This window comes from Chinchilla lanigera, unplaced genomic scaffold, assembly GCF_000276665.1.
Source record: "Chinchilla lanigera isolate Chin_1 unplaced genomic scaffold, ChiLan1.0 scaffold00075, whole genome shotgun sequence".
In the NCBI taxonomy this organism is placed as follows: Eukaryota; Metazoa; Chordata; class Mammalia; order Rodentia; family Chinchillidae; genus Chinchilla; species Chinchilla lanigera.
The window spans coordinates 6,480,334-6,495,541 of NW_004955476.1; the positions used below are offsets into that span (position 1 = coordinate 6,480,334).

Sequence of the window (15,208 nt, forward strand, 5' to 3'; positions counted from 1 at the left end):
GCTGCGCCTGACTCACACCACACCGCGCGGGGCCTCCTCCACCACTTTGTTCCAACGCTAGGCCAGAGCCTCAAGTGGAGACTTGCCCGAGTCAAACACAATCACAAGACTCCAGCTCTGCAGGAGAGGAAAACAAAGCTCTCACAAGACGTGTGTTGGAGCCACGGCCACTGGATTCACACCAGGGTCCCAGGAGTGACCGCACCCCAGCACCGGCCCAAACCCTGCCTGGGTCTTCAGGGTCAGCGGGCCACTGAAACTCTTATTTTCCCAAACCTTTGGAGCATTGCTTTTCTACTAGGCAGGGGTTTACATTTTCCTGTCTTGGCTTGGTAGAAAGGGAAAGGTTATAAGTTGCTCCTGAGCTGTGCCTCCAAAGCTATATTCCCAGTCCAAGGAAACAAATACGTTCAGGATTTATGCCTGGACTTAGAGTTAGATAAATCTGAATGACTAGCTCTCCCTCTTAACGGTTAAGTTCTCTCACCTCTAAAGAATGAAAATTATAATGCTCACGCTTGAGGAGCCCGTGAGATAACAAGTACTCCTGGCACACACCAGGGGCTTAATGAGAGAGCGCTTGTGATTTCTTTCCTGAAGGTCACTGAAGGTCATTCTCCATCACTGTAGAGCCTTCACACCAACCACAACTTGGAAGGAAGTTCTTTCACTAAAATATTTTCTAGAAGATTGTTATTCTACAGCTTAGAACAATTCTTCACAAATAATTTTGAATGCTAATAGGTAGATGGATCCTAGAGAGAGACAAACTGCATTCCCAGTGAAGTTTGCATTTATTCAACAAGCGTTTAAAAGCACTAGACTTTGAATGAGATCATTCCTTCCTTCCTACAGCTTTTCTTCACATTCATTCACTCGGCTCCTCGTACTCTGGGAGGGGGACAGACAAGGATCTCCACCCACCTCTCCTAGGTGGGAGTCTGCTGTCATAACAGCCAACACTGTGAGTGCTACAGGAGCACGGGCCTTGATATCAGACAAACCTGGGCTTGAGGCGTGGGTCTGATGCCAGCTGCATCTCACTTTTCTCATCTGTAGAATGGAAAGAACATGCCTGTGTCGTAGAGGTATTGTGGGGATTAAAGTGGTAGTACCTTCAAGATACTAACTGCACTTCCTGTGGAACATTCAGCTTGGCACATTGCCAGTTACTGATGGTCAGGATTATTAGGGTTTTTGTTACTGTTAACGGCACACTGCTGAACTAGTAGAACACGGATGAATCCTTCTGTTTGCTGACTTCAGATACAATATTTTCTGCCATATTAACAGCAGCATTCCGAAGCACCAAACCCTGGCTACCTTTGAGGGGTAGGTCACATGCCCTACCTACACCATGTATGTCTCAGTTGCCCCTTCTGAGGTCCCTCCTTCTTCCTTGGAGAGAGAATGAATTACTGATGTGATTGGTCAGACCATAGGTCATTTTCATGTCACATTTTGGGGCCACATTATTGTGCATTAAAGTTACGAATCATCTGTCTCTAATCTCCTTCTCGTTCGAGATCCTGCCATACCCTTCAAAGCTTGCCACAAACCCTTTTGTGACCATTCATCACGGTACATCAATTTGAATGGATTAAGGACCACCTAGCAAGTTAGCAAAGCACATTCTGGGTATTTCTGAGGATAATTGACAATAGAACAGCAGTCTGAGGGGGAAGACCCACCGCGGGTGTGGGTGGCACCAAGCACTAAGCTTGTAGTCTGGACAGGATGGAAAGGGAAGGAAAAGGAAGTGTCGCCATTTTGGAAGAGCTCCAGTCTGCACAATCGCCTTTGGACATCGATCTCCAGTTTCTTCAGCCTCCCAACGTAGACTCGCAGCCGTGACTCTCCAGGGAGCTTCCAGGCCTTGGACCTGGGACCGGTGCTGCATGCTTGACCCCTCTTGTTGTGCAGCTTTCTTCTTCCTTGGTGGAGCAGCCCCTGGATGCTCCGGGTCTCCAGTGCACAAATGGCTGTGGAGGGTTCTTGATCCCCACAGAGAGTTGTAGACCCTGCTGCTTCTGACCAGTGAGCCTACCTCATAAGTCCCTTGCATAACTATACATATACTTCTACGGATTCTATCCCTCTAGAGAACCCTAAGAAATGTACTCTTCTCTACGGAAGTCTTCCGTGATTCCTGTTGCAATGAGTTCTCTCACCTCTGTTCTCACAGCACTTCATTTTTCATTCAGCGATGGCCCTTGCTTCATGCTGCCTCATGGCCCGAGAAGTTGTTCACAGCAGGTCAGTCTTGCGCCACACACACAAACACACCACAGAGTTGAACTGTACAAAGAACTCCGTATTCAGTGTCCCAGGGGCGCCGAACACCTCCTGAGGTATGAACGGAAAGCACTTTGCCAGGAGAGCCAGCACCTCACAGACCTGTGCGCCACTTACTCTCCTGTTCTCTTCTCGGCTTTAATCACAGTCAAGCGGCCTCCTGTCTCCTTCTGCCACCAGGACGCAGTCCCGGGCTGAGTGTCGACCCAAACACGGAGGCTGGAAGTGGCTGTCAGGCTGAGCCTTGGTCCCTGCACCCGCCCGCAGCTGGAAAGCACGGGAAAGGACTGGAGACCCCGCCCCACCTCCACCCTGCCCTGCTCCTTGCTTGGCTTTGCACGAGCTGCAACACCTCTCCGAGCCTCAACACCTCTCCGAGCCTCAGGGTCTTCCTTGCAGACTGGGGCAAGTGAGTCTTATGTGAGTTCATGTGAAAAGCTCAGTGTGAGGTCTCCTTCCGGACTCCGGATCTTTGGAAAGTGAGGTGCTGCCTACTAGATCAGGCAACTCTGCTAAAGGGAGGCGTGTGTCTGCCCTGAGGAAAACGGCCTTGGCCCGGTCTGGGTGGAGGATAACAAACGCTACCAGAAGACGTCTGGGAAGACAAGGCCGTGTCTCCCTGGGAACGCAGCACAAGCCTCGGTGCTCGGAGGCTGGAGATGTCCTTTAGGGACAGGCAGTGTGCGCTTCCCCACTTCTCCCAGCCTGTCACCACCGGGTTGGTGTTAAGGATGGAGCTCCAAGCGCAGAGCGTCCTTCCCGGGTGCCCCCGGAGAGCGCTGTGTTGCTCTCTGCCCCCGCAAGCCTCTCTGTCAAGGTCAGGGAAGGAAGCCGCACTCCTGAGCCTGCGGGCCGCCCAGACCGCTTCCCCCCAGGGCAGGCGCTGAGCTTCTGCTTCCCCTCAGCCTCACTTGCCAGCGAACTCCGCTGGGCCGGTTGTTCACCCAGCAGGCGTCTGAGGCGTGGCGTGCTGTGCCGGACATGGGCTTTGCCCGCAGGAAGCCGCAAACCGTCTGGCACTGCTCTAGGTTGGGTGCAGCGTAGGGCATGTCCAGGGCTGGGGACGACAGCTGAGGGAGCACAGAGCAGGCGTCATGCGCCCGGCTGCCCGGTGCCTCCGCCCACTCCGCACGTGCTGACCAGGTCCAAAGAGGCTCTCGTGTTCCGCCCACGACTTCGAAGCTATTGGATTCCAAATTACAAATGTGCAGCACACTTCCAATCAAAGCGGCCCTGCAGGAGTGAACTAAAACCACTACCACTCTCACTGAAATACGACTTATTCCCTGAACCGCAAAGCGTCCCAGTAAGCTGCCGAGGGGGCGTACGGAAGTAGGTCCGGATCCCGCGGTGATTCTAACGGAGGAAGGAAGGCTGTCTTCTCGCTTCCCAGGAAGTCCCGCTGCACAGGAGGCCACGTCCTCGGAAGACTCTGCAATGGGAAGCCAGGGAATTGAACGCGAAACCCCCTCAGTTTTCTTTACAGTTGTATTCTCAGAAACAAAACGCTTTATTTGTGTAAGAGCAAAAGAATTATATCCTCAAGCCGGGTTGCTCTTCTGCCTGGAGTCTAAAACCAGAACATAATGAAGGGGAACCGTTCTCAATATATTCCTGGCATTTTAAAAACTCACCATGATTTTAAAAGTCTGTGGTTTCTCAGAAGAAACCATCCCTATCTTTTGGGATGCAGTGGATCTGACACACTCCTTGTGATCATCAGATCGGGGAAAACAATCTCCTGGCGGCCTGGCCCTTTCGGTTCCCAGGGCGCCGATGTCGGTCGGAGGCAGACGGCAACTTGATGGCGCAGGGGTGAAGGATGAACATGACAAGGACTGAATTCTAGGGCAGAGGTTTTACAGTTTTGCTGTTGTTCCCCTTTTTATCCGGACCTCTCAGAGCTCTTTGTTTCAAAACATACCTTTTAAAGGATGTTTCATTTCAAAAGTTCCCTTGTGCGTTTGGCGGATTGGAGCAGGTATTTAAAGCACGATTGGTAAAGGAAGTTAAAAAATACCATCCTTTAAAAATCTTACCTATTTCCCTTCTGGGTATCTTCCCGGAAGAATTAAAAGCATCATAACACAGCCATATGTGTGCACCCATGTTTATAGGAGCACAGTTTGTCATAGCTAAATCTTGGAAACAACCCAAATGCCCATCAGCTGAGGAATGGATAAAAAAGATGTGGTCTTTTTATACAATGGAGTACTACTCAGCCAAAAAGAAGGATAAATTTGAATCATATACAGCTAGATGGATGGACCTTGAGACCATACTCACGTGTGAACTAAATCACACTCATGTGTGTAAACATCGTACTGCCTCCCTGGTGTGAGAAACCGAAGGAGTAAATAAGGACCAAAATGTACAACAGATACTGTGAAATTCGAAGAAATTGTTCAAGAGGAAAGAGGAGCTGGGATGGGGGAAAGAGGGAAGGAAGGAAGGAAGGGAAAAGGAAAAATATACAAGATAATTATGCTCCTAATTGCTCTTAGTTCACTGAAAGGAAAGCTCCGTGCTAATAACATTTGGAGAGCTTTGATCCCCGTATCTTGCACCCTGAGTACCCACTTTGAAGATAACAATAGGTAATATATGAACTAGTGTCATTGCTCTATTATTTTGTTATGAAATTTTATTTCATTTTTTCCACAAAATAAAAAATGTTATTTAAAATAAGAAAAATAAAGGAGTATCAGCCTAAGGAGGAGACAATAAAAGAGTGTTCTCTACGATCTAGCAAATACCAGCTATCAGTTTACCTGGAAATCAGGCTGAGGCCCGGCCGGGAACTCAATGCCACCCAGAGAGCAAGCTGCCCTGCGGCTGCCCTGACACGGCGCTGGGATGGCTCAGACCCGCCTCTGCCTCGGTGAAATCACCGGCTCCCTGTGGAGTCATGGAATTTTACTGCATGGCACTGTCTTTATAGCTGAGAAGCGGAGAACAAAATATACTATTAAAATCCAGTTATGAGCGGCATTATCCTGCGTGAAAGAAGCCAGTCTCGGGGGCGAGCCTGTCGGGTTGCAATCGCAGGACCCTCTTTGGTGAGAAGGACTGGCCGGGTGGTTAACGGGGTGGGGTGGGGCAGGTGAGTCTGGAGGGACAGCGGGCCCTTCTGAGGAGGCTGAGCCGCCCTGCCGGCCGCCTTGCCACGCTGCCAGCCCCGGTCTATGCCCAGGGCCCCGCACAGCTGGAAACGTCAGGGATGGTTGTAAAATGAATTAACCGAAGGGGGGAAATCACACCGCGGAATCCCGCACAGCAGAATGGAGTCTTGCCTGGGAAGGGTTGCAGCCGTATTTGGGGAAGAGCCCACGGCGTTACTGCAGCCCTTGCCGGTGTCACGGGCACATGGGCACACGGGCGCTGAAGGCGCCCTTACCACGAAGCCGTCGCCGTGGCCCGCGTCCCTGCAGGCTTCCCGGGCGGTGGCCTTGCTTCAGTGCCCCCAGAAAGCATGCAGAATCCCCGGCTTCTCCCGTTAGCAGCGGCTACGGGAGTCCGCGTCGCCGTGCCCGCCGCCCCTCACCCCGAAGCCCGGGCTGGGCTCGCGGGTGTTCAGACGAGGTCTCCTCCCGTGACCCCACGCAGAGCCCTGCAGAGGGCTGCCACGCGGTCGGACGGTCACGGGGCTGCACCAGAGTCGCTCTACCGAGAAATCCAGCCGGAGCACCCCAGTGTCCGGTCCCAAACGCCAGCGTGTGGCAGGGACGCGGCCACGGCTGGGCACGGGCACGTCTGCCGTCCCCGAGACGACCAGGCGCCCTTCTGGTCGCGCTGCAGCTCCTCTCGGCGGCCGCGCCCCGCTGCCTCGGGCCTCGGCCTCCGCCTCCCTGGGGCGCAGGGGTGACGCTGCCGCAGAGGCCGTGTGGGGCGAAGGAGGGACCAGCAGAGGCCAAGGCCGCGCCCCAGGGCGGGTGCGCCCGACGGCACGTGCGGAGAAGCCGCTGCAGAAGGGAGCGAGCACCGAACTGGACGGCAGCCGCTGCGCATCGCTCTATGGGCCTTGCCCTCACCCCCGTGGAATTCATTTCTTAGATGTAACTTAAAAACCTGCATGAACTACATGATCATTACTTTCAGCTCAGACATTCGCGTGCCTTGATAACACTCCGTAACATGCCTGTCCAGAATCCTAACTTTAAAAGAAAAAAAGATCTATTCAGCATCTTGAACATCCAGCTGAAAGCTGGATCCCAGAAAACTGGTGGTACGCTACTTCCTAGGAAATAGATCTAGCTCAGGCAAAAGCTGAGCTCCCCGCGACACCGGTTACTGGTCTTCTGCCACTAGGGGGCGTGCGGCGCTCGGCTGTGAAATATCCTTGTAGGTTTCAGGTGTCTCATTCACAAGTTCAGTTTCCAAACTTGATTTGGAGCTAAGGAGTAAAACGGCCTCCTTCGTTTGATAGTCAGCCGGTGAGAAGGAGAAGCCTCAGGACAGCCAGGAAAGGGAAGAGTCGCCTTGAATCAGCCTGATGCCATTTGCCCTCTAGTTTATGTCCCCCAGGGCTAGCCTTGTGCGGCCCTGCAGGCCGCGTCCTCTGGGAGCTGCATTCTGAGCCCGTCTTTCTCCTCTTTGCTCCTGTGCTGACTTCTCCCAGTTCCCTGGTCCTCTGCACAAACCTCCAGCAGGAGGTAGACCGGGTCCTCCTGGATGTGCTTCCGGCCTGCCACACGGCGTACACACCAGCAGCCTACACTCCCCCGTGGGCTGGGAGGGTTCACCTCATCCCTGAACTGGGGTGAGAATGGTGGAAAGGGCAGGAGAAATGGTGCTTCGGGCCGGCCGGTCTAGCTGTGCGGTGGCCTTGGGAAATGGGAACGGGTGGCCAGTGGGAATGGGATAGAGTCCTCCCTGGAAGACGTAAACATAGCATGGGCAGGAAGAGACACAGAGAGTCAAAATCTTCAAAAGAATTTAAGAGATCGAGTCTTAAGAATGAAGACCTCTCCTCTCTTGCTACATGCAGTCAGCTGCTGGAAGATCTAGGTTGACTCCGAACAGGAGGCCCAGGAGACCTGGTGCCAGGAGCACCTGCGTCTGCCCTGCGAGTGGAAGGGAAGTGGAGGTCCGCGTCCCCTCCAGCCCTGATTTCCAGGCAGGCCTCACCTGCTTTATTTTCCACTGAGGAACGAAGGTCCACAGAAGGAAAGGGACCTGGTCAAGGTCGCCCAGTGGGGAGGCCAGGGCGGGTTTTCGAAGCACTGAAACCCGGGGCCGGTCAGTCCACGGCAGAGGTGGACAGTCCTGAGTCACCGAAAAGGATGTGTTTCTTCCATTTTCATCATTTTCTTATGAAAGTATTGCTACATACTTAAAAATCTGTGTAAGGCACATGAGAAATACAGATGCAAGGAGTGGAAGCCCTGTGCATTCCCCTCCCATCTGCCGGAGAGTACCCGCTGTCTTCCTTGCGCCCCTCCTCCCTCAGTTTCACTAATTCCCATGGCTCAGGCCTGGAAGGGTCCCCTCGTCTCCCCCCCGGCCCGCTGAGGTCTCCCCAGATCAGCAGGCCATGAGGAACAGGACATGGAGCCCAGGCCACTCGTACAGCTCCGCGGTGCCCTGGTACCAGCAGCCGGGCTCGCTGCCCCAACCCCATGGTCCTCCTGGTGCCTCCTGGGCGGCTCGAAGCAGCCCCCTGTGCCGTCATTTGCAGCAGGAAATTGGCAAACACCCCAAGGCACCCTCTCCCTGGCCTCAGCCCTCTGTGAAACATTTACCAGCACACCCCGGAGAGCCCTGCACACCTGCCCAGGTGTGGCCCATTTCCAGTGCCCTGCAACGACCTCAGTTCCAGGGGCAGCACAGTCCAAATCTGTGTGCGGCTCCCGAGGTAGCCTAAGCCTCCTGCCTCGAGGTGCAAGGTGGGGTCTGTTGGCTGGTCCTTTCGCCCTTGGGCAGCCAGATCCCAGCTCTCAAGCCTGCTGTCTACGCACGGAGGACCTCACCCTGGTGTCCGGCCCTGGACCTTGCTTCCTTTCTCTCTGGGTGCCATGATGACCACACCCAGGAGCTGGGAATAATTACCTCAGAAGAGGAAGTGGTGACGTGAGAGGCTCTTATCCCTCTCCCCAGACAAATCTGGACTGTGTTCCGGTAAGGACATACGAGCTTTTGTTTGTTTGCAAGAGAGCTGACTCAGACATCTGTGTGCTGGTAGAAAGGAGACCCGGACAGAGGAGACGGCTCCCCCCCTCAGCCACTAACTCGCTCCGCAACGCGGAAACCCCTTTCTGCCTGTGACTCGGTGTCCTTCCTCATCCACTGAGGGCTTGGCTGAATTCTCCATGGTTTCCGTTGGCTTGGGGTAGTAAAACCCTCTTACAAGAGCATGTGTTGTGCCCACTTCCAACATATAAAAGTGATGAATGGCTAAAGGTAAAGCTGAAGGGAGGGGAATGTAGCGAGATATAGAAAAAGTGTTTCCCAGAATTCTGTGCAGAGAATAAAGTGTGCTGCTGGAGGGAGCAGGGCGGGGCACGGCAATGACTCGGGGTGGGGGGGGTGGACCCCCACGGCCTGGGCTGTGTTCACGACACCATTGCAGCCCACGGTGGCTACGCTGCTTTCCAGACCGTGTGAGGGCTGCGACGGAGCTTTCTTTGGCTGAGCCAGTTCGTATGTCTGAGGCCGGAGCTGAGCTGCTTACGCTCGCACAGGATGGGCTAAGCTCTGCGCCCCGCGCGCCCTTGCCCACAGCCCCGGCTGTCCTCCCGAGATGGTGCCTGCAAACGCTCAGGCGTGCTCTTCGAAGAGCTGCCGCAGGATGAGCCCACCCAGGGTGCTCCAGACCTTGACCCAGCCCCGGACGCAGGGCACCACGGCAGCCTGGGCCTTCACCTGTTCAGTCCTCTGCCCTCCCGACCAGCCCAGGCCCTTCCTCCGCAGCCCAGGGCTTCATGCTGGCCAGACGCCGTGTCTCCCTCGGCCGGGCTCCCTTGGGCTCTCCTTCCCAGCCTGAGCCACCAGGGTGTCTCGCTTGCCTGGACCGCGAATGTAACCGCTTCCTGACGCATCTGCGCATCCACTCTGTGACCTCCAACCCCCACCCTCCTCCTCGGTGCTCTGCAGCCTGCGTCTCCACACCCTTTTCTTTACAGCCTGCAAGGGCTTAGAGCAGAATCCAAGACCCTCACTTTGAGCCCGCAACCCTGCATTGATTTACAGTGTCCTCAAATAGATTAGCTGCCAATCCCGCCCTCCCTAGACTCCAGCCATGAGGACGCTTTTCCTCTCTCTGTACAGCTGTGTGCCAGGCCCGCCCTGCCCAGGTCTGCGTAAGATTGGCCCCTTATCTCAGGGCAAAGGGCAAGGTCTCCAAAGGCCTTCCCTGATTACCAGTAAAATTCCCCACAGGCTTCTCTCTACCAAGCCCTGTTTTAGTTTCTTCCTGTCTTTATCACCAAATGAAATTATGTTATTAACAGCCTCTTTGTTCACAGTGTATGTCTGTTTTCCCCTCGCGTCTGAGTGCTTGAAACCGGAAAGCCTGTGTACCTTGCTCTCATCTGCGTCTGTGGGATCCAGCACAACACCCAGCAAATGGTAAACAGTCCGTAGACGTTTGCTGAAGAAATTAAGGAATTTCGTGTGGTTGATGTAATTTCTTGATGTTATGAGAGGCATCCGGCCCAGTCAGGTATAGCAGTGATGCTTATAAATCCATTTCCTAGTTGATCTTCTCCCCAACTGAGAGGGTTTTCTCCTTGGTATTTGTACTCCTATTCCTTAAAAGAAAAGAGATAAAGGGACGTTAACTTCACCCCGGATGATTTCAGAATTTCAAAAACACTCACTTACCTTCCTCTACAAAAGCAACTGTCCTTGACTCTGTTTCCTCCAGTGTGCATTACTTTCCTGGTTAGTAGGATACAGGGAAGAGGCTGGGACTTAACCAGAAAAACTGGCTCGTTCTCCACACTTAAAGCTGATCTACCGGAGGGTTCCATCACACGGTCTCTTTCCCTCGAACACCCGCCCTTGCGGGCCGCCCTGTGGCTCAGCCCTGTTCTCCGTGCGCTCTCCATGTGCGTGTGTGCGTCGCTGAGACGCTCTACTGCCATTGCCAGAAACCTCTCATCTCCCTTGGATATCAGCTCCTGCTCTATTTTAGTCCTCAGGGGTTTTCTTTCCCCCAATCTCCAAAGAAACCTAAATTAGGCAAAGCAAGTTTGGTCTGTTTATTTTCAGGTTCCCTTAAAGGGAAATCTTGATGACAATCCAATTAGAAGACGACACTCTGCTGTCCTCATTCTTAAAGAAAAAGTCAGTCCCAGTCAGAACCCCAAATGCAAGCTCTGATCTTTAATACAACCTTGGTGTCCTCCAGATCTCACTGGATCTGCTCTTAAAAGACAGTATTAAAGGAAGATTGGAAAACTCTGCTGTAAGTGCAGACCATCAACCCACTCCACTGTCCACCCCGCGGCTGACCCTGTAAACAGCGTTCCCCGAATCCTCTTCCTGTTTGGGGCAAGTGGCCGGTTAGCGGACGAGAAATCTTCAATGAGAAATGCCAACTTTGCTACGTCTGCCCCCGCCACACGAATAACCTAGCTAGGGTAAAAGGTGTTTTAAAATAGCCTTTAGACTTGCAGAGTAACCTTAAGTCCTTCATGGTTGCCCAGAACAGGTCCTGAAACCTTTGCAAATCTTTCTTTTGAGACTACCCGGGACGCAGCTGGAAATGCACATCTAAACCTGCAGTGTAGTCCTCTCCTCTTGATGCGAGCAGACACAATGGAGCACTCTCTCCAGTGTGACGCCCGCTTCCTCTGGCTCCGCGCTGGGACTTGCTCTCCTCTTTCCCCACCGCCTCTCCCTCATCCCCTGGGCTGCCTAATATTAAAGCGCGGTGCTGAGCCCTGCGCTCTTCTGACTTCACATTCTGACCATGAAGTTTCTTTCTAATTGCCAACCCTTCGAAGGCCATCCTGATGCTAGTGACTCCTGTATTTGCGTCTCTACTGCAGATCACTCCCGTGACATCCTAAATGCTTCCACCTGCTCATTGCATGCTACCCTTGGATATCATCACACTACCCGGATGCCTCGTCTCCTTCGGCCCAGATTCCCTCAGGCACTCCTTCCCAGCCTGAGCCACCAGAGCTTTCGCTTGACATCGCTGAACTCTTGATTATCTCCTTCAAGCCTTGTCTGGCCATGTTCTCCACGCCGACAAACATCACCATGATCTACCGAGGTGCTCAACCCAGGAACCTGGAGTTTTCCTTTCCTCCTCCTCGTCCCTCCCTTTCCCACATTCAGTCCATCATGAAATTCTGCAATTCTTGCTTCCAAATTATATCTCAAATGCATCCACTTCGCTCTGCCTCCATCGCCACCACCCAAGCCCGAGTTTTCCTCACCGCCCTGGTCCTCTTCCAATACACTGCCATCCAAAGCACTCAGGAGGATCTTTTGGAACTGTGCAGCAGGATCCAGTTTCTGTGTGTATTGCACTCATTGACCTGAACATGTTCAACCATCCTAGCACCCCTGAAATTAATTATGGTGTGTGATCTTTTTAATGTGTTGCTAACTTTGGTTTGTATTTTTTAAAGAATTTTTCACCGTCATCAAGGATATTGGTCTATAGCTTTTCTTTTTTGCTGTGTCTTTGTCTGGTTTTGGTTTCAGGGTGATATCGACTTCCTAGGAAGAGTTTGGATGTGTTCTTTCCCTTTTTATTTCATAGACTAGTTTGAGGACCCTTGGTATTAGCTCTTCTTTAAATGTTTGGTAAAACTCAGCCATTACCCCATCTGGTACTGGGCTTGCTTTGTTGGTATGGAGAGCCCTTCCCGGTCCTCAGCGAGGCCCAAGAAACATATATTTATAATCCCACGGAAAAGTTATTAGAATCCTAGCAAATTAATTCCAGTCTACCACTTCCAGTGTAACCCATGGTGAGAATAAAGACATTAATGCATATATGTAGTTATGGGGAGCCAAGGGATCCTAAGTCCAGCCATGATGACAGCTATCCAGAACAAAGGCCTCCACCCAAGGCTGAATCTGGGTTTTATTCATTTGTGAAGCAGGGAGTGGCGTGAGGGTGAGTGACTGTGAGAATGGTGGGAAGTAGCTGAGTGCCCTGAGCTGGGCTAGGTGGGAGGGCTGAAGTCACCTCTGCAAATGCAAAGAAGGATCTTCAGAAAGAGCGATCTGCGTGACACAACTGAGATGGTATCTAATGTTTTGGGGCGGTGTTTCAACTCTGACATGTAATCTTTCAAGCCCCAGGAAGTCATAGCTTCTATCTTGAGGCTTGATCCCAGCTGACAGTGTGGAGCATTGGCTCACACATCCTGCCTCATCCCAGCTCACACATGGGAACAACAGGTGTTCTGGGGAAACACACCTGCCATCTTCAAAGACTTCCATCAGCACCTTGGCAGGACTGATATGCATTGCTTAAAGCCAACTGGAGGGATAAGGAAAAGTCCTCACCAGCTCTGTACATATCAATACATGGAAATAGGGTCAGGCTCAGCCAAAATGGAAACAACAGCTCCTCTTTCAAGGAGAGACACCCAGGTGGTCCTCCACACTTGGAAAACATTTTATTGCCACTTCAATCTCATGAAAAATCACATGATCTTCTCAAGTGATACAGAAAGACTTCAACAAAATTCAACATCCCTTCATGAATATCCCTAAGAAACTAGATATTAAAGGATCACTCCTCAATATAATAAAGCCCATCTGCTATACACTGACAGCAAACGTCATTTTGAACAGGAAGAACTGAAAGCATTTCCTCTCATGTCAGGACAAAGCAAGGATGTCCACTTTCACCACTTTCAGTCAATGTCATTCTTGAAATTTTGACTACAGCAAGAGTCCAAAGGAAAAAATAAAGGATACAAATAGGAAAGGAAGAGGTCACATTACCTTTGTTTGCAGTTATTATCAAATATTTAGAAGGCCCTAAAGACTCTACCAAAATACAGTTAGAGCTGACAAATGAACTCAGCAAAGTAGGACAAAAAAGCAGTTTAAAAAATCAATATGTAAACATCAATAGCTTACACTGATACTGAACTAGCTGAGAAAAAAATCAGGAAAACAATGCCATCTACAATAGCTTCAAAGAAAATAAAATACCTAGGGATCAATCTACCAAGTATTTGAAAGACCTCCACGGTGAAATTTTGAGACCACTGAAGAGGAAATTCAATAAGACACCAGAGACGTAAATCCCATGTTCATGGATTGGCAGAATTGATGTTGTCAAAATAGCCGTATTGGGCTGGGGATTTAGCTCAGCGGCAAAAGCGCCTGCCTGGCAAGCGCAAGGTCGTGAGTTCGGTTCCCGGTACCGGAGAAAAACCAAAAAAAAAAAAAAAAAAAAAAAAAAAAATAGCCGTATTACTACAAGCAATCTACACATTTAATGCAATCCCTGTGAAAATACGAATGACATTATTCATAAAACTGGAAAAAATCTTAAAATTCATATGGAAGCAAAAAAGATCCAGAATAACCAAGGTACCCCAAATAAAAAGAGCTAGGCTGACAGGATCCTAACACCCAATTTCAAGTGATACCGCAAGGCCATAGTAGCAAAACCAGAATGTTACTGGCACAAAAATAGACCTGTAGATCAACAGAACGGAGTAGAGGACAAAAACATACCCGCACAGCTACCCATTTGATTCTGGACAAAGGAGCTGAAAATACACAGTGGAGAAATGACGGTCTCTTTAACAAAAGGTCCTGGGGAAACTGGAGATCCACTGGTAGAAGACTGAAACTAGATCCCTATCTCTTACTCTGTACAAAAATCAATTCAAAATAGATCAAAGACCTAGGTATAAGACCTAAAACCTTGAAACTACTCAAAGAAAACAGAGGGGAAGTACTTGAAGCTATAAACACAGGCAAAGACTCCTTGACTAGCAATTCAATAGCACAGGAAATAATAGCAAGAATCAACAAGCAGGATGACATTAAACTAGAAAGCTTCCGTACAGCAAGGGAAACAAGTAACAGAACGAAGAGGGGGCCTACAGAATGGGAGAAAATCCTTACCAGCTACTCTTCCAGGAAAAGAGTAATATTCAGAATATATAAAGAACTCAAAAAAACAAACACCAAAAAAGCAAGTAGCCCAATAAAAAATGGGCAAATGAATTGAATAGATACTTCCCAAAAGAAGAAATAAAAATGACCCATAAATGTATGAAAGACTGCCCAACATCGTTAGCCACTAGGGAAATGAAAATCAAAACAACACTGAGATTCCATCTCACCCCCGTCAGAAGGGCTCTCGTGGAGAATACAATAAACAATACATCCTGGCAAGGATGCGGGAGAGAAAGAACCCTTCACCCTGCTGGTGGGAATGCAAATTAGTACAGCCACTATGGAAATCAGCAGGAGGGTTCCTCAAAAAGCTAAAAATAGAGCTACCACATCTCCAGCTGTTCCCCTCCTGGCTGCACACCTGAAGCAATTACAGCCAGCGAGCGGCAGGGAAAGCTGCGTGTCCTTGTTTACTGCGGCACAGCTCACGACAGCCGAGATATGGAGCCAGCCTAGACCCCGTCAGCAGATGAGCAGATAAGGAAAATGTGGTACGTGTACACATGGGCGTTATTCAGCCAAAAGGAGAAATGGAAGTTTGTGAGACAATGGGCAAAGCTGGAGCCCATGCCACTGAGTGAAATAGGCCGGGATCAGAAAGACAAACGTCACATCCCCCCGCCAACACGTGGAATCTAGAAAAGACCGCAAGAAAGCACCAAGGAGATCATTATCGGGCGTGAGGAGGGGTACGGGGAGTCCGAACCGTGTAAGGGTGGGTGATGGGGTGGATATGAGCGAAACGTACGCATTACAACTCTCCCCACCTCGTGTGGGAGGGAGGGAAGGGCAGGGCAGGCGA

At 51.0% G+C, this 15,208-nt stretch overlaps 1 protein-coding gene and 1 long non-coding RNA gene across 4 annotated transcripts; one reads left to right on the forward strand and one right to left on the reverse strand.

The window, feature by feature from the left end:
* Nucleotides 1-2,658: 2,658 nt before the first annotated feature.
* On the reverse strand, nt 2,659-8,101 carry LOC106146362. Of its 2 annotated transcripts, none has more exons than XR_001230774.1 (2): nt 5,067-6,093; nt 2,659-3,727 (listed from the first exon to the last, which is right to left on the reverse strand). XR_001230774.1 is itself a non-coding variant. In XM_013502898.1 (2 exons), the coding sequence occupies exons 1-2, from the start codon at nt 8,080-8,082 to the stop codon at nt 3,114-3,116; spliced, it is 633 nt and encodes a 210-aa protein (XP_013358352.1). In that variant the 5' UTR covers nt 8,083-8,101; the 3' UTR covers nt 2,659-3,113. The 2 variants fall into 2 exon arrangements, 1 of the variants encoding a protein (XP_013358352.1); XM_013502898.1 differs by lacking the exon at nt 5,067-6,093 and adding an exon at nt 8,064-8,101.
* Nucleotides 8,102-8,327: 226 nt separating this feature from the next.
* On the forward strand, nt 8,328-11,881 carry LOC106146363. 2 transcript variants are annotated; one of them, XR_001230776.1, is made up of 3 exons: nt 8,328-8,412; nt 9,759-9,861; nt 11,289-11,881. It is a non-coding gene; the product is annotated as an uncharacterized LOC106146363 (long non-coding RNA). The 2 variants fall into 2 exon arrangements; XR_001230775.1 differs by lacking the exon at nt 8,328-8,412 and adding an exon at nt 8,611-8,694.
* The last annotated feature ends 3,327 nt before the right edge of the window (nt 11,882-15,208 follow it).